The sequence below is a fragment of the Saccopteryx leptura genome, chromosome 1, assembly GCF_036850995.1.
Source record: "Saccopteryx leptura isolate mSacLep1 chromosome 1, mSacLep1_pri_phased_curated, whole genome shotgun sequence".
Lineage (NCBI taxonomy): Eukaryota > Metazoa > Chordata > Mammalia > Chiroptera > Emballonuridae > Saccopteryx > Saccopteryx leptura.
In genome coordinates, this window is record NC_089503.1 from 390,384,068 (window position 1) to 390,402,425 (window position 18,358).

General features: G+C 53.5%; 2 protein-coding genes across 6 annotated transcripts in view; one reads left to right on the top strand and one right to left on the bottom strand.

The window, feature by feature from the left end:
• Nucleotides 1-642: 642 nt before the first annotated feature.
• Nucleotides 643-5,110, bottom strand: LOC136389633 (HLA class II histocompatibility antigen, DO alpha chain). Its single transcript, XM_066361476.1, has 5 exons — nt 4,961-5,110; nt 2,362-2,610; nt 1,291-1,572; nt 1,062-1,197; nt 643-778 (listed from the first exon to the last, which is right to left on the bottom strand). The coding sequence occupies exons 1-5, from the start codon at nt 5,040-5,042 to the stop codon at nt 772-774; spliced, it is 756 nt and encodes a 251-aa protein (XP_066217573.1). The 5' UTR covers nt 5,043-5,110; the 3' UTR covers nt 643-771.
• A 5,067-nt stretch (nt 5,111-10,177) lies between these two features.
• LOC136387813 (patr class I histocompatibility antigen, A-126 alpha chain-like) overlaps nt 10,178-18,358 on the top strand; it is a 192,054-nt gene continuing 183,873 nt past the window's right edge. For 2 of the 5 annotated variants that reach the window (XM_066359880.1, XM_066359881.1), the window contains exons 1-5: nt 10,179-10,725; nt 10,921-11,205; nt 11,431-11,706; nt 12,302-12,577; nt 12,700-12,813. In XM_066359880.1, coding sequence (XP_066215977.1) covers nt 10,662-10,725; nt 10,921-11,205; nt 11,431-11,706; nt 12,302-12,577; nt 12,700-12,813 — 1,015 coding nt within the window. In that variant the 5' untranslated portion in view covers nt 10,179-10,661. Of the gene's footprint in view, nt 10,726-10,920; nt 11,206-11,430; nt 11,707-12,301; nt 12,578-12,699; nt 12,814-13,229; nt 13,281-13,416; nt 13,465-18,358 lie in introns of all 5 variants that reach the window. The other 3 variants (XM_066359878.1, XM_066359879.1, XM_066359882.1) reach the window with 3 other exon arrangements.

Here is an 18,358-nt window from a genome sequence, read left to right on the forward strand (position 1 = left end):
ATATGTATATATGCTTGGTTTCATTTTTTTTTCTTTCTTTTTTTTTAATTCAGTGAGAGGAGGGGAGGGAGAGACAGATTCCTGCATGATCCACCCAGTAAGCCCATTAGGGAGCGATGCTCTGCCCATCAAGCATTGTTCTGTTGCTCAGAAATCAAGCTCTTCTTAGCACCTGAGGTGGAGGCCTCAGTGCCCGGGGCTAACTTGCTCCACTCGAGCCATGGCTGCGGGAGGGGAAGAGAGAGAGAGAGAGGGAGAGAGAGAGAGGGAGAGAGAGAGAGGAAGGAGAGGGGGAGGGGTGGAGAATCAGATGGGCGCTTCTCCTGTGTGCCCTGACCTGGAGTCAAACCAGGGACAATCATGCAATGGGCGGACGCACTACCACTGAGCCAACTGGCCAGGGCCTAAATAAAATTAAAAATAAAAATAAAAAAGAACACCATGCAAACATTGGTAATGAATTTACTGCTGTTAGCCAGAGCTTGGGGTAAAGCAAGAAAATGTGTGTATACAGGTGTGTGTGTGTGTCCGTGTGTGTGTACGTACATGTGCGTGTGTGTGTGTTGGGGGCAGGAAGGGCTGCCAGACGGTGCCCACAAGTCCTGCCCTGAGTACTGGGGACAGAAAGGAGGAGGCTTGTGGGACAGAGGTCGACCCCATTCAAAGTCAGCCCAGGGGACGTACTAGGACTGTGGCAGGGAGCACGCAAGGGCCGCCGGAAATGCAGAGAATCCGTAGTCTGTCTCCCACAGTCCATCTCTCTCAGAAGGGTCACTGCCTGAAGGAGGAAGAAACCATAGGGCCAAGGCTGTTTAAGCTCACAGTTCTGGGATCCCATCTCTGGCCGCCACCTCCCCTCCCCTCCCCTCCCCTCCCCTCCCCTCCCCTCCCCTCCCCTCCCCTCCCCTCCCCTCCCCTCCCCTCACCTCTGCTCATCTGTCCCCGCCCTCTACGTGCCCATGTCTCCTCCCCGACCCCATTCCTCCCACAGAATGGCCGGCTCTCCACCCTCATGCTGTTCAGCCTCCTCCGCTTCCCTCCCGCAGACCCGGGCTCTGCACCTGAGGGCGCTGGACACGCACGTGCCCGTGACGATGAGGACGAGACCCGCCAGGAAGCCCACCAGGCCGAGGCCCAGGCCCAGGGCCCAGACCAGGGTCTCCGTGGTGTCCGGCAGCGGGCTGGGCAGCTGGGGGTCTGGGAGAGAGAGTGGGGTCAGGCGCTGCGGAGGGTTCTAGAGGAGAGGCTATGGCCACACGGCGCGGGGGAGTGGGCACAGGGGCTGCATACCCCAGAGCCGCAGGAGCGGCCTGGCCAGGCCCCAGTGCTCCACCCGGCAGCCGTAGACGTCGTCTGCCGAGGGCACGAAGGGCAGGTAGTGGAACCGCAGGAACGAATGGTCCGGCTGGGAGAAGAAGCTGGTCTGGGCCACCCCCTCGGTGACGGCGTGACCGTTGCGCAGCCAGGTGACGTTGATCACAGGGGGGAAGATGTTGTCCACGATGCAGATGAGGACGTTGGGCTGGCCCAGCTCCACGCGGGACTTGGGGAGCACGGTCACCCTCGGCGGCACTAGGAGAAACGAGGTCCCGAGTCTTACAGGATCGACCCTGCAGCCGGGCCTCAGTGGGACTGCGGCTGAGGGACGTTCCCTCCTCGTCGGCCAGCTGCGGGCAGGTAGCCGCTGGGGCAGGAAGGGACCGGGACAGAGGGAGAGGAGACTGGGGAGGGGGCGCCGGGCTCCTGTATCTGAGGGACCCTGAAGGGGTGTCCAGGCGGGAGGGTCCTTCCTCAAGAAGGAAGGGGTTAGCCCTGGCCGGTTGGCTCAGTGGTGGAGTGTCGGCCTGGCGTGCAGAGGTCCCGGGTTCGATTCCCGGCCAGGGCACATAGGAGAAGCGCCCATCTGCTTCTCCACCCCTCCCCCTCTCCTTCCTCTCTGTCTCTCTCTTCCCCTCCCGCAGCCAAGGCTCCATTGGAGCAAAGTTGGCCCGGGTGCTGGGGATGGCTCCATGGTCTCTGCCCCAGGCGCTGGAGTGGCTCTGGTCGCGGCAGACGACGCCCCGGAGGGGCAGAGCATCGCCCTCTGGTGGGCGTGCAGGGTGGATCCAGGTCGGGCGCATGTGGGAGTCTGTCTGACTGTCTCTCCCTGTTTCCAGCTTCAGAAAAATACAAAAAAAAAAAAAAAAAAAAAGAAGAAAGGGGTTGCCGAGGAGTCTGGAGAGTCCACAGCCTCCTGGGAAGGGAAGGGCCCAGAACCACAGCCGCAGGTCCTGAGAGCCTTGTGCCCCAGCGGACAGGGACCTGTCGGGCGGGACGAGGCCTCTCTGGGCCGCCCCTGCTGGGGAGGAGAGGGCTCGGTACCGCTGGTGGCTCTGGGGCGGCTGGAGCGCTCCACCATGACTCCCAGGTGTGCTCGGATCACCGCAATGCCGGCCAGCCCCCCCTGCGGGTCAAAGTGGGTGAGGTCCCCAAACTCCGGTAGGCGCCACGCAGCCTCCCTCTTGGTCAGCTCCACGGAGAACAGCTGGTCCCCATCAAACTCGTAGGCGAACTGGCCTGAGGCTCCGTAGGACTGGTAGAAGGCCGGTCCGTAGGAGCCCATGTGGTCAGCTGTGTGGGGTGAGGTCAGGGATGGAGAGAGAGAAAAAACCACGTGTCAGTCTCATCTGTGACACGTGTGAGGCTGAGTCTGTGAGCCTGTGCCCCAACCTGGGTCTCAGGGACAAGCCCTGATCTGACCTGAGCTGGTCCTTGGAGAGCGGAAGGGTTTTAGGAGGTGGAGGAAAGGGACAGAGGACAGGGCACGTGGCCGGCACCCTGGACAGCACAGACACACAGGTGCAGCCGGCAAACCAGGCTGGGAAGGGGGGAGGCTGCCCTAATCCTTCCTGGGGATGCCCGAGGCTACATCCCGGCGGTGTGACCACCCGCTCTGCCTGTGCTGGCCGGTCCTGTGCGTGAGATGAGGGGGTGTGGGGGGGGGAAGACGGCCAAGGACAGGAGCACACGTGGGGTTCTGGGCACAGAGGCAGCATGGGTGGGTGTGCGGGACAAGAGGCGGTGGTGGCAGAAGTGAGATTGTGACGGAAACCGAGGGGCTAGGACAGGCAGCCGAGGGGTTGCTGAGAGCTCCAGAGCAGGAGTCAGAGGTTCAAGTCCCTGTCCCAGCTCTCACCTCAGCGCATTAGGAATGAGTGTGTCTCCCACAACTGAAGTTGAGTTTTCTGGAAATCAGAGCTGAGTTTTTTGTTTGTTTGTTTGTTTTTTTGTATTTTTCTGAAGCTGGAAATGGGGAGAGACAGACAGACTCCCGCATGCGCCTGACTGGGATCCACCCGGCACGCCCACCAGGGGGCGATGCTCTGCCCACCAGGGGGCGTCGCTCTGCCGCGACCAGAGCCACTCTAGCGCCTGGGGCAGAGGCCAAGGAGCCATCCCCAGCACCCGGGCCATCTTTGCTCCAATGGAGCCTTGGCTGCGGGAGGGGAAGAGAGAGACAGAGAGGAAGGAGGGGGGGGTGGAGAAGCAAATGGGCGCTTCTCCTATGTGCCCTGGCCAGGAATCGAACCCGGGTCCCCCGCATGCCAGGCTGATGCTCTACTGCTGAGCCAACCGGCCAGGGCAGAGCTGAGCTTTTCATTGATAATATTCCTTTATTTTTTTACCCTATTTTTTCTTTTAGGATGTTTTCTTTTAGGATGTTCTTTTAGATGTAGTCAAACTCTGCTTGACTTTTACTTCTTTGCTTATTATAGTCAACATTATTTTGGCCCTGGTCGATTGGCTCAGCAGTAGAGTGTCAGCCTGGCATGTGGAAGTCCCAGGTTCGATTCCCATCGGATCACACAGGAGAATTACCCATCTGCTTCCCCACCCCTCCCCCTCTCCTTTTCCTACCTCTCTCTTCCCCTCCCACAGCCAAGGCTGCATTGGAGCAAAGTTGGCCTGGGCACTGAGGATGGCCCCATGGCCTCTGCCTCAGGTGCTAGAATGGCTCCAGTTGCAAAGGAGCAATGCCCCAGATGGGCAAAGCATCGCCCCCTGGTGGGCATGTTGGGTGGATCCCAGTTGGGTGCATGCAGGAGCCTGTCTCTGCCTCCCTGCTTTTTTTTTTTTCCTCCCTGCTTTTCACTTCAGAAAAATAAAAAAAAAAAAAAAAAAAAAAAAAACCTAAAAAAACCATAAACCCCAAAACAACGAAACATTATTTTGTATTGCTTTCAGGTGTACAGCCCAGTGGTTAGACAATCATACACTTTACAAACTTTCCCCCGATATTTCCAGTACCCACTGACACCACACGCAGTTATCGCGATATTATTGACTGTATTCCGTATGCTGTACTTTACATCCCCGGGACTATTTTATAACTACCTGTTAGTACTTCTTAATCCCTTCACCTTTCTCTCCCTTCCCCTCCCCCACCCTCCTTCACTCAGTCTGTTCTCTGTGTCTGGTAAGATTCCTTGAAACTCTAGGAAATTGTTCAGCGGTCACTGAGGACTACCGCGTGCCCAGCCCGACGTCAGGGACACACAGACCAACCAGCTGTGGACCCCACACGGGAGGGGCTCACGACTAGAGCAGGGTAAAGAGCGACAAACAGCTGGCCAGTGACGTGGTGATGCTCACTGCAGTGGAACCGGACCTGAACAGGCTCCCCTCCGAGCCGGTAAGTGGTAGAGAACCCGGGGTGCTGGGAGGCGGGAGGACGGAGGTGTGGGAAGGAATTGGGGGCACCGGAACCTGAAAAGGCCCGAGCCACGCACCGGCCGGGCTGGACGGAGCTCCACCTGCATGTTAGTTCAGAACGGACGGGACGGGTGAGCGGGACTGGGGCTCCCCGGGAACGGACGTCGCCCGTTAACCACGGGGGCAGGAACAAGCCCTGCTCTGCGCCGTCTCTCTGGAAGCTGACACACTCAATCGCCCATCCTCACCTGGTCGCCTCAGCACTCACCTTCAATGGCCCCAGCTGGCTGGGGGCCCAGGAGGGTCATCAGGGTGTGGAGTCCCAGGACCATCCCTCCACAGAGGACCATTGCCCTCTGGTGCTTTAACCAAATAAGCCTCAGCTGGGAGTGGGGGTCAAGAAACAAGGCAGAGGAAGAAAGCAGATTCCAGGATGGAGGGGGGCTGCTCTAGTCAGCCAATCAGAGAAGCCCGCTGTGTTGACGCTACTGTTGCTGGGGAAGGAAGGAAAGAACCCGGGTCAGAAGAGGAAGGATTCGCTGGGTCCCTGCACACCTGGGAGGCTTGGTCCACAGGGGAATCAAACAGAAGTTTCTGTTTGGGGAGTAGGCGGGGCTTAGATCACTGTTGCTACATCCTCCAAGAAGGGACTCTTTGATGGCGGAGAAAAGGCCATCAGACCCCACACAGCTGAGCTCGGACAAATGCTCCCTCAGCCTTGACCCTGGGCGCAGAGAATCGTACATACTCTCCCTATAAGTTTCTGCAGACAGATTTGGAGCGGAAACATCAATCATACTAAGAAACTTGAAAGGGAAGTCGGGGGATATTCAGTAGAATAAAAAGGCTTTGAACTTGAAGTCATTTCAGAAGATTATTTCATTGCATGAGAGAAACAACGGGGTGATTGTTAGAGACGGTGGTCTACGGAAGGGCAGTAGGAGCCTCGGTGGGCTGTGCAGAGGGGGCGGAGGTGCGGAGGGGCCTTCCCGTGTCCCCGCAGGTTCTTGGGCACCTTCTCCAGGCTGCCTGGCGCTGACCCGAATCGTCACCGTGCCTCAGGCTTCCTGTTGGGCTCAGCCTATATGGGAGGCATCGGCAGAATTTCGTCCAGTATAAAAAAGTATCTATAGCGCCTGACCAGGCGGTGGCGCAGTGGGTAGAGCATCGGACAGGAACGTGGAGGAACAAGGTTCAAAGCCCGTGATCCTCAGCTTGAGCGCAGGCTCACCAGCTTGAGTGGGTGGTCGCTGGCTCGAGTGTTGGATCATAAACATGACCCCATGGTCACTGGTTTGAGCACCAAAGACCGCTGGTTTGAGCCCAAGGTTGCTGGCTTGAGCAAGGGGTCACTCGCTCTGCTGTAGCTCCCCCCCCCCCCACATCAATGAACAGTTAAGGTGCTGCAATGAAAAATTAATGCTTCTTTTTTTTTTTAATTTTTTTTAATTAATTTATTTATTTATTCATTCATTTTTAGAGAGGAGAGAGAGACAGAGAGAGAAAGGGGGGAGGAGCAGGAAGCATCAACTCCCATATGTGCCTCGACCAGGCAAGCCCAGGGTTTCGAACCGGCGACCTCAGCATTCCAGGTCGACGCTTTATCCACTGCACCACCACAGGTCAGGCGAAAAATTAATGCTTCTTATCTCTCTCTCTTCCTGTCTGTCCCTCTCTTTGCCCCCCCTCTCTGTCTCTGTCAAAAAAAAGAAACAAAAGAAAGACTGAACTCTTGTACATTTTCTAAGACCCCCCTCTCCTCCAACACCCCACCCCACAATCAGGGGGTCAAAAAAGATCCACACACTGGAACTAAGATGCACCACCCCAAACCTCCTCATCTCCATCGACAGAGCCCAAGTGAGAGCCCCAGACCCCTGCCCCTCCCACCTCCCTCTCTCACACTCACCACCATCTGCCCTGAACCCACCAGGACTGACCTCATTCTCTTCTTTCCCCTGTCTGTCTCAGTCACCCCTGGTCCCCCAAACATCCTGCACACTGATCTCCACAGGCTCTGTGCACCCCTACTCTGCCTCCCCTCACACCCCCTCCCCAGCTCCTGAAACCTTCCCACTGTGTCCCCCGGAGGCCTCAGCCCAGGATCAGCCAAATCCACACAGTCCTCCCAGGGTGTTCCTGCACCTGCAGCTCTGACAGGGACCTGGGTCTCCCTGAGGACACGGCTCCCTCTGAAGTCCTGCCATGGGGGTGTCTCCCCTCCCACAGACCTTGTGCCCTGGACCTGGAGGTGGGTGGGGTCCTTCTCCTCAACTGTTTTGACTTTTCCCTTCTCTCCTCCCTAACATCCCCTAATCCATCATCAGATTGGAGCCCCCACTCCCCTCATTGTAGGTAATCCCTGGGGACCCCCAGGCCATCACCTCATTTCTTTTAGCTCCTGGCTCACTGTCACCTCCCCAGAGTGCCACCTCCTTGACCTCGGTGATTTCAACATAATCAGATGTGGAAGGATGAACTGTGGTCCCCAAAAGTGTGCAGCCTGAATCCTTCCAGCCTGTGGACAGGCTTCCTTACATGACAAAGGGACTTCATGTAATCTGATATCTGTCATCAACACTTGATGTAATGAAGGTTAAGGACCTTAGGACAGGGAGACCATCCTGGATCACCTGGCTGGGCACAATTATGTCACATAAACCTAAAAGCAGAGAGGTTTCTCTGGCTGGAGTCAGAGATGCTGCAGGAGAGATGAGGGTGAGGGGAGGCAGAGAGGTTCCATGTGGGGGAAGGATAGTGTGTGCTGTGGGGGCCACGTTCCAGGACTGAAGACATCCTCTGGGAGCTCAGGGTGATTCCAGGTGACACCCAGCAAGGAAACAGGGACTCAGTCCCACATCTGCAAGAATCTGAGTTCAGACAGCACAGTGAATGAACTTGGCAGTGGATTCTTCCAGAGCCCCAGTGAGGGGCAGAGACCTGCCAATCCCTTATTCGTAGCCCAGTGAGGACATGTCAAACCAGTAATTTACTCAACTGTCAGATAATAAAGAGTTGCTGTTTAAAAAATGCTATTGCTGACTTATTTTGTCGGGGGCACTGACCTCTTTTCCCCTAAAGTGTCAAATGAAAAATGGCAACAGCCAACACAACAATAGCAATCCATCCAGTGTGAATGATCAAAATTACACGTATTTTTTTTGGTCAGATTCGCAAAAAATATACTTTTTGGTGTACTGCAACATTTTAGTAATTAATTTATGTGTGCTATGAGATGAAAATGATTGAAACTTGTTGCGTTAATACTTTCTCAAATGTTGAACTAGCCTTGCACACCTGGGATAGATCCCACGTGGCTGTGATGGACAGTTCTCCTTATACACTGAGGGCTTGATGTGCTGATATTTTGTTGAGGATGTTTATGTCTGTGTTGATGACAGATATCAGTCTGTAGCTTTCCTGTAATGTGTCTCTGGTGTTGGTATTAGGACAATGCTGCCCTCACAGAATGAATTGGGAGGTACTCCCCTCCCGTCTTCTAAAGGAGACTGTGGAGAATTGGTATAATTTCTCCCCCGGACGTTTGGTGGAATTCACCAGTGAACCCACTGGGGCTTGGTGCTTTCTGTTTTGGAATTTTACTCATTACTGATTCAATTTCTGTCTTTTTATCTTTCTTTCTTTCTTTCCTTCTTTCTTTCCTTCTTTCTTTTTTGACAGAGACAGAGAGAGAGTAAGAGAGAGGGATAGCTGGGGAAAGATAGACAGGAAGGGAGAGAGATGAGAAACATCAATTTTTGTCATGGCATATTAGTTTTTCAATGATTGCTTTCTCATATGTGCCTTGACTGGGGGCTACAGAAGAATGAGTGACCCCTTGCTTAAACCAGCGACCTTGGCCTCAAGCCAGAGACTATGGGGTCATGTATATGATCCCACACTCAAGCCAGCAACATCGGGGTTTTGAACCTGGGTCCTCTATGTCCCAGTCTGATGTTTTATCCACTGCGCCACTGCCTGGTCAGGCAGTGATTCAATTACTTTCATAAATATTATTCTATTTGAATTGTCTATTTCATTTCACTTTTGCAAAGTATTTTTGAGTAATGTTCGATTTACCAGAAGTTGTAAAGGTAGAAAACAGAGCTCCCATGTGTCCATCACTCAGCTTCCCTTAATGTTAACATGTAACAGAGTCATGCTGAGACTAAGAAACTCAGTAATTTAACATTGAACACTACTGTCAGCTTAACTACAGACTTTATTTGAATGTCATCATTTTTCCAGTAATGGTCTTTTTCTGTTTTGGGATCAAATCTGGGAACCTTAATGCATTAAGTTGTTGTGTTTCCTTAGTCTCCTCTGATCTGCTAAATGGTTTTCCCCGTTCGCATGACCTTGAAAGATTTGAAGGATCCCGAGCAGATAATTTGCAGAATGTCTTTCATTGTAGGTTTGTTTGATGTTTTGTCATGATTAGGTTGGGATGTGGGTTTGGGGAAGAATTCCATAAGGACAAGTGTCTCCTCGTCACATCTTGTCGGGATGCATGATATTAACATCATGTGATTACGGTGATTCCTACAGAGTTCCTCCCTGTAAATACAGTTGATCTTTGAACAATATGGGTGGTAGGGTCACCATTCACTCTGCTCGGTAGAAAATCTGTGTATAACTTTTGACTTGCCGAAAACTTAACCACTAGTAGGCCAGACGCCTTCTCGTCTACAAAAGGTGCTGGTCCAGCAGTTCTTCCCTTTTCCTCTCTTGTCATTTTTTACTCCACTAGGTCACGTGGCAGCATGAGAATGCACACCCAGACCTCAGCCTGAAGGAACATAACTGACCAATGGCCCCACTGCTGTGCTCTCAAATCTGCTGCTCCATTTGCTCTGGGACCTTGCTTCTCACAGGCTCCTTCCTGTCAAAGATTGAGAGCAGCAGGGAAACTGAGGCAGGGTCATTGCCCCTCTGAAGGGTGACTTAGGCTCCAGGCTCCCTGACACCCTCTCTGAACTCATCTTACTCTGCCCTGTGTCTGGGACGCCTCCAGCCAACCTTTTTTCTCACTCTTTCCGTTATTTGGATGACTGCATTGAGCATTTGTAATTTCTAGGATGTACATGCTCCTGTTGAAATGCACAGTGACACACGGCTTCCCTGGGCTTCTCTGTATTGAGGATACGGGGGACTCCTAAACTGAGCGTTACTGAGTAAAGATCATCCTACAATGTAACAATCCCGAGTCACAGACACACTCTGTGGGAAGTAGAATTCAGGAGCTTTGTGAGTCTGACTGCAGTGCTGATTAGACACATTTCTGTACAAGGGACTAAAATCACTTCTTTACAGATCAGCTTCCTGATGTTCAGGGTTCCCAAGACTGTGCTCCCCACTGGGGTTCACAGACAACAGGGAGACTGGTCTCTGAGAATCTCCATCCCGTGTTTTTAGACACAGCTCCTCCAGAGTTAAGAGAAACCCTGTCCCTCCACCTCCATTCCCAGGGCGAGCTCACTCTCTGACATTAGGTTACCTGAAGTGACATTTCTTCTAGAAGAGTGCAGTGGGAGAGATAATGGGTGGGAGGCAGGGAGTCCATTTCAGGGGGAGGAATTCCGGGAAGAGAAGAGGAGGAAGGGGCGGTTCCCAGCTTGGGGGTCTCTCCCTGGAGTCCTCACACAGCCCCTGGGCCAGGACTCAGGGAGACTGGGTGACAAAGCGCTCTCTGAGCCAGAGGAGGAGGGGTCAGGACACAGTCCCGGGTCACCAGGCCTGGCTCTCAGGGTCTCAGCGCGAGGGCGGAGTCTGGGCGGGAAGGTCAGTGTTGGGAAGTTCCTGTCACCCCGGGTTTCACTTCTGCTTCTGACCACCTGTGTCGGGTCCTCCTTCCTGGATACTCATGACGCAGCACCAGCTTTCACTCCCATTGGGTGCCCGGTTTCTAGAGAAGCCAATCAGCGTTCCCGAGGTCCTCAGATTGTCCGCAGACTCTGAGTATTCGGGTCATGGGGTCCCCAACCCTCCTCCTGCTATTCTCCGTGGCCCTGGTCCTTCTCCCAACGTGGGCGGGTGAGTGCGGGTCCTGAAGGAACGGCCTCTGCGAAGAGGAGCGAGAGGACTCGGCGGGGGCGCAGGACCCCGGGGAGGGCGCGTGTCCACCGCCCCGTCCTGACCTGTGGTCTGTTCCGGCCCCTTTTCCGTCTCTCGGGCTCGGGACCCGCACAAGGCGGGTGATCACGGGTCTCAGCCCCTCCCCGTCCCCAGGTTCGCACTCGCTGAGATTCTTAGACACCGCCGTGTCCCGGCCCGGCCGCGGGGAGCCCCGCTTCTTCTCCGTCGGCTACGTGGACGACACGGAGTTCGTGCGGTTCGACAGCAACGCCGCGAACCCGAGGATGGAGCCGCGGGCGCCGTGGATGGAGCAGCCGTGGGTGGAGCAGGAGCACCCGCAGTATTGGGACCAGCAGACGCAGACCTTCAAGCGCATCGCACAGATTTACCACATAAGCCTGAACAACCTGCGCGGCCACTACAACCAGAGCGAGGACGGTGAGCCACGCGGGCGGGTTCCGGACGCGACACCATCCCCACGGATGTGCCTGGGTCGCCCGAGTGTCCGGGTCCGAGCTCCACCCGAGACTTCTGGACCTCCCACCCCACCCGGGAGGAGCCCAGGGGACTTGGACCTGGTTTCATTTTCGATTTAGGTTTAATCCCCGCGGTTGGGGCGGGGGCGGGGCCGAGTGGGCGGGGCTGACCGCGGGGCGGGGTCAGGGTCTCACACCCTCCAGAAGATGCTCGGCTGCGAAATGGGGCCCGACGGGCGCCTCCTCCGCGGGTACAGCCAGGACGCCTACGACGGTACCGACTACATCACCCTGAACGAGGACCTGCGCTCCTGGACCGCGGCCGACGCGGCGGCTCAGATCACCCGGCGCAAGTGGGAGGAGTCCGGTGTGGCAGCGTATATGAGGAACTACCTGGAGGGGGAGTGCATTCAGTACCTCCGCCTTTACCTGGAAAAGGGGAAGGAGACGCTGCAGCGCGCAGGTACCGGGGCCGCGGGGCTTCCTCCTCTCCCCTCGGCCTGCGGCTTCTACCGGGAGACAGGAAATGGACCGGGGTCAGAACGACCTCTTGTGGGTCGGGACATTGAGTCCCCCGGGTTTTCAGATCCGGGACCAGACAGCAACTCCCCCTTCATTCAGGGACAATTAGGTGTAGTCTCTGGGATGGAGGGGACACCAACCCTGAAACCACCCATCAGCGGTTCCCCTTGACCCTGGCAGTGGCCCTGGGACCCATGGGGACTTTCTCCCTCAGGCCTTGTTCTTTGTCCCCCACCCAGTGTGTCTGAGGTCCGACCCATCTTTTCTGAGTCATTTGGCCTCCACCCAGGTCGGGACAAGAAATCCCTTTTCTCCTCTCAGAGACCTGCCTCCTACCCTGGGCTGTGTCCCTGTGACTCTAGAACTTTCCAAAGACTAGGAGATCATCCCAGGTCCCTCTGTATGGACTGTTCTCTGGGTTCTGTGCTCCCTCCCCCACCCCAGCTGTCCTGTCCACTCTCAGGATGGTCATGAGTGCTGCTGGAGTGGCCCATGACAAATGCAAAGTTCCTGGATTTTCTCACCCTTCTCCTCAGACCCCCCAAAGGCACATGTGACCCACCACCCCATCTCTGACCATGAGGTCACCCTGAGGTGCTGGGCCCTGGGCTTCTACCCTGCGGAGATCACCCTGACCTGGCAGCATGACGGGCAGGACCTGACCCAGGACATGGAGTTTGTGGAGACCAGGCCTGCGGGGGACGGGAGCTTCCAGAAGTGGGCGGCTGTGGTGGTGCCCCCTGGAGAGGAGCAGAGCTACACGTGCCATGTGCAGCATGAGGGGCTGCCCGAGCCCCTGACCCTGAGATGGGGTGAGGAGGGGACGTGAGCACAGAGCCTCTTCTCAGGGAGCAGGGGCCTCTGGAGGACTTCAGCAGAAATGCGGCTGCTGCAGGGAGTCAGGGCCCTCACCTCCCCTTCCTTCCCTTCCCAGAGCCTCCTCAGGCTACCATGCCCACCGTGGTCACCGTTGCTATCCTGGTCCTTGGAGCTATGGTCACTGGAGCTGTGGTGGGGGGAGCTGTGATATGGAGGAGGAGGCGCTCAGGTAGGGAAGGGTGGGGTCTGAGTTTCTTGTCCCATAAGGGGTTTCAAGCCCAGGAAGAAGTGTATTTGCTTCATTAATGGGAAGTACTGTCCCCATGTGTGTGCTTGCCCAGTCTGGGGCTGTTTGCTAACACTGATTCTTCAGTAAGGCGCGTGTGAACATGAGGGACAGAGTTATCACCTTGATGAGTCTGGTGATGGGGACCTGGTCCCCAACAGTCACAGGTCAGAGGGGAGGGTCCTGCTGAGGACAGACCTTCAGAAGGATAGATGGTCCAGTCCCCACACATGTACTTTCCTTGCATTTCCTGATGCTGCCCTGGGTCTGTACTCACAGTTCTAGAAACTTCTCGGGGGCCCAGGACTAGGGGTTCCTTTAGGACCTCATGGCCCTGCCTCCTCCCTGGTCTCTCACAGGATGTTTGCTTCCTGCAGTTGTGAAAGGAGGGAGCTACGCTCAGGCTGCCAGTGAGTATGGAGGGGGTGACCCCTGAGACCTTCTGTCTGTGTAGACAGGAGCCATGGGGGGCCCCACCCCCCATAGTTCCTCCTTTAGTCTCCTGTCCTGGGGGCTCTGACCACGTCCTGTTGTGTTCTACCCCAGGCAGTGACAGTGCCCAGGGCTCTGATGTGTCTCTCTTGGCTTCTAAAGGTGAGACCCTGATGTGGGGAGGGGTTGGGGCAGAGGGGACAGGGCTGGGTGATGGGGATTCCCTGTGACATTTTGAGCATGTCGTGAGCTATTGAGAATGTCACCAGTTACAATGACTGACCTGAATTTGTTTGTGATTATTTTCTTCTACAACGTGAGACAGCTGCCTTGTTGGGGACTGAGTGACAGAAGATGCTTCACACTCACTCACCCGCCAGCACTATTTGTGACTTCAGGAACATATTAGTTCTTTCTCTGCAAAGGGCGTCTGAACGTGTCTGCATTCCTATCAGCATAGTGTGAGGAGGTGGGAGGCTGGCCCACCCCTGCCCCCAGGTCCCCTCCCCACACTTTCCTGTCCAGCAGAGGGGGGCTGGCCCTCCCCATCCCTGTCTGTACTTCGTGGAGCACTGAGCTGCAGCTTCTTACTCCCTTATTGAAATAAGACTCTGGGTGTGAATTTGTGTTTTCAGTTCTTGCCATGAGGGGCTGTTGTGTTAATTAAAAGAGAAGACCCTAAAGTTTGAGAGGAAATAAATGGAAGCACCGAGAACTTTCCAGAACCTGTGTGTCTGCTGTGCTGAGTCTGTTGCAGGGACAGGAGAGGCTGTGAGGACCGAGCGTGGTTGGAGCCTGTGCCCAGTCGGTGCTCAGTGCACCGGGGACTTTGACGTGGTCACTCTGCAGCTGGGTCACCTCTCTGCCTCTTTGTCCTTATGTGTTCAGTAGAACCTTGTTCCATCAGGCCTTGTGATCACGGGGACTCAGATGTCATCCAGACCTTGTAAATTGTCCTAATAAAGAATCCTTTCGTGTCTGTGAGCTCCGATGGCATCATATGGTTTGTCAGCTGAGGCTCAGGCCTGGGTCCACCTATCTGCCCCGTCTCCTGGGTCTTTATTTGTTGTTTCTTTGTTTCTGTGGAGCAATATGACTGTTTTTATTCTTGTTAGGAGTTCCAGTCTCATTCTCCTCTGGGTGTCCCTGTCTGATAGCACCAGGTGATGACTTGTCTGTCATTGTCCCACAGAGCTAAGGGGGTCCCTGCACACAAGGTCTGGAATTGAGAGAAGAATTTTCAGACACATCCTGCTCTTTCCTCCTTTTGTGGCTTGATGGTTTTTTCCATCTTTTCCAAAGCTTCTCAGAAACAAGAAATAAAACAACAGGTTTTGGGATCAGCGGAGAGGAGGGATTACTCACCTTAGAGAAGTCCCTGCTGGAATTCTCTGCCTGCCCGCCCTCCCCTGCCCTGCGCTCCAAGGCTGGCTCAGTGCAGACTCCGGGACATGCAGAGCGGGGTCCACTGTAGATTTAGGGGGAGCAGCCCGGGGAAAGTGCAGGTGCATTGGGGTCAGTGTGAGGGCACCTTGTGCTGCAGCCGCCACAGGACAGCTGTGCTCTGAGGCCCCATCAATAGAGACGCGTCTCTAGTGCAGGGAGCTGCCCCACACGGACCACTCAGGAACCACGACTGGTTGTGTGCAGACGTGTGGCACTGTTGTTCACGTGGGGACATCACTGAAGTCAGATCAGGAACACTGGTGGCCTTGGGAGCCTGTGTCGTGTGGGGAGAGACAGGTGTGTATGAGCACAGTAAACAGGGAGGTGTCTGTGTCAGAAGGGGGAGGTGTCCTGGGAAAACGCAGTGGGGAAGGCGACCCTGAGTGTGGGCTGTGGGGACAGGAAGATGGCTGTGTGATTTGGCGGGTCAGTGTGGTCTCACTGGGAAGGTGTCCTTGAGGAAAGATGTGAAGGACATGAGGAATTGTCCACGAGGACGTGTGGGGAGTTCTGTCCAGGCAGGAACGTCCAGTGCTAATGGAGGCCTGCGTGGGAACCCACAGAGGCCCGGCCACACCCCGTGGGCCTGAGGACGTTAGAGGACACGGCTGTGCTCTGAGGTGGGAGCCGTGCTTTGTAGCAGCAGAGGGACATGGTCTGATGTCCCCTTTATTTTTACTTTATTTTATTACTTTTTAGTGAAATAGGATGGACAGTCAGGAAGAGAGAGAGAGATGAGAAGCATCAACTCATAGTAGCGGCACCTTAGTTATTTATTGATTGTTTTCTCACATGTGTCTTGACTGGGAGGGAGGGGCTCTAGAGAAGCCAGTGTCACCTTCCTCAAGCTGGGGACCTTGGGCTTCAAGTCAGTGACCTTTGGGCTCAGCCCAGTGACCACGGGTCATGTCTATGATCCCGCGCTCAAGCACGACGAGCCCAGGCTCAGACCACTGGCCTCTGGGTTTCTTTTGTTTTCTCTTTTTTTAAAAGGTGTTTTGAATATACGATTATTGAAAGGTCATCCACCATTTTCAGGAGAACAGGTTTTTTTTTCATTTGTTTTTTATTTTATTTATTTATTTATTTTACAGAGACAGACAGTCCAAGAGAAGGACAGGCAGGGAAAGACAGGAACGGAGAGAGATGAGAAGCATCAATCATCAGTTTTTCGTTGCGACACCTTAGTTGTTCATTGATTGATTGCTTTCTCATATGTGCCTTGTCAGTGGGCCTTCAGCAGACTGAGTAACCCCTTGCTCAAGCCAGCGACCTTGGGTCCAAGCTGGTGAGCTCTGCTCAAACCAGATGAGCCCGCGCTCAAGCTGGCGACCTCAGGGTTTTGAACCTGGATCCTTAGTGTCCCAGGCCGACGCTCTCTCTACTGTGCCACCACCTGGTCTGGTGGACGTTCCCTTTGAAGGGTCGCTGTGGCTGCTGTGCTGACAACAGATTTGGAGGTGAGGGGGGACAATGGGGAGCAGTGGGGTCTGTGCAGGCTCCAGGCTGGAGGTGCTTCCACGGGATGAGCAGTGGACGTAGTGGGCGTGGTGGGATCTGGTCCCTTCTGAGGATGGACTTCACACAATGGTGGGATTCAGCCGGTTCACACCAGTTCTGCAGAACTGATACCTCCTAATTTTTTGTTAAGTTCCGTGGACCAGTTATTAAAATGGCACTTGTCATCAAGGTTCCCTCTAAGGTGGGCGCCTGGGCAGCCGCCCCTGTGGAAATCACAAATTTATAATCCTCACTCTTCTTTAACATTCATCTTGTGCAACAGCGCATTCTAAATGCCCATAGTAATAGTCATTCCGTCCATGGGTGAAAACAGTTTGACAGAACTATGTTGTAATATGTACCTATAGATTGCATAAAACTCAATATACCTTTGATGAAATACCTCATTTTAATTCCCTCACGTTTGTTACTTCAGTAAACAAACATATAACATAAAGAGACAAAGTGCCAAACAGCCAGGGGTGACAAGTTGTCATTTGTTTCAGCTTTGTGTTGTGTCCCAAATTCCCCCGAGATATTATAAATGTGCTGGTGTTCCCTGATCAAGAAGCAATAAGAAAATATCTTAGGTAACAGTTTTATTGATTAGTGTTATTTAATATGTCTTCACTAATATTTCAAAAACTCTGACAATCTAGTTTTGTGTACCTCTTTTATCATTCTTATTTAAGTATTAAATGCATGAAATAATAAACTGCCTTTCAGTATATCGTTTTTTATATTCCTTTTTTTTTTTTTTTTTTTTTTTTACAGGGACAGAGAGAGAGTCAGATAGAGGAATAGATAGGGACAGACAGGAACTGAGAGAGATGAGAAGCATCAATCATCAGTTTTCCGTTGTAATGCCGTAGTTGTTCATTGATTGCTTTCTCATATGTGCCATGACCGCGGGCCTTCAGCAGACCGAGTAACCTCCTGCTCGAGCCAGTGACCTTGGGTCCATGCTAGCAATCCGGGGTCTCGAACCTGGGTCCTTCCACATCCCAGTCTGATGCTCTATCCACTGCGCCACCGCCTGGTCAGGCAGTATATCGTTTTTTAATACTTAAAACAGTCACTAGGGCAGAAAAGCAGTTGTTAAATTATTTGAATCCCACCACTGACTTTACAGCTTCCTAACGGGTTGATCTGGGGTGAGAGAGAGAGAGGAGTCAAGGTCCCTAAACATCTGAGGACACAAGTAGACAGACGCTGTCAGTGGAGATGGGGAGGCTCTGGAAGGAGCATATCTGAGGGGGCATCACAGGTGTTCATTGTAACAGATGTTGGAACTGAGACGTCTGTTAGAAATACAAGAAAGCCTGACCGGGAGGTGGTGCAATGGATGGAGTGTCGGATTGGGATGTGGAGGATACAAGTTCGAAACCCTGAGGTTTCTGCCTTGAGCGTGGGCTCACCAGCTTGAGCCCAGGGGTCGCTGGCTTGAGCAGGCTGTCATTCTCTCTGCTGCAGCCCCCTGGTGTGGGCACATGTGGGAGGGCAATCAATGAACAACTAAGGAGACTAAGGAGCTGCAACAAAGAATTAATGCTTCTCATCTCACTCCCTTCCTGTCTGTTTGTTCCTATCTGTCCCTCTCTCTGTCTCTGTCACAAAAAATAAAAAAAAGAGAAAGAAATACAAGAGAGTTGTCCAATTGGCAGTTGGACAGATAAAGTCGTAGATGAGGGAAGATCCCTGCCAGCTAGAGAAATTGATGTCAATGACAGAGACTGCAAAGAAAGAAGGCACGGCAGGTGTAAACATTCTGCTTCCCTCCAACTCACCTTTCACAGGTGAGTCCACTGAACCCTCCCGGAAGACTCCTGCTCTTCTGCACAGTATTCAGGAGAATGAGGGTATACAGGGAAAGCCAAACAACTCATTTATTAGGAATAAATAACATCAATCCTAATGCCAGTTAAGGAAGAAATGAAGAAAAAATAGGAAAATTATATTTAAGAAAGTAAATGTGAAAATCCTCAGAAAATTCAGCAGACTGTATCTATCAATGTGCTTTGAAGCAAATATCTTGACCAAGTTAGGTATTCCAGGAATAGAAGAGTATTTAAACTTGAAATGTCTTAATGAAATGCACCACTTCATTAAG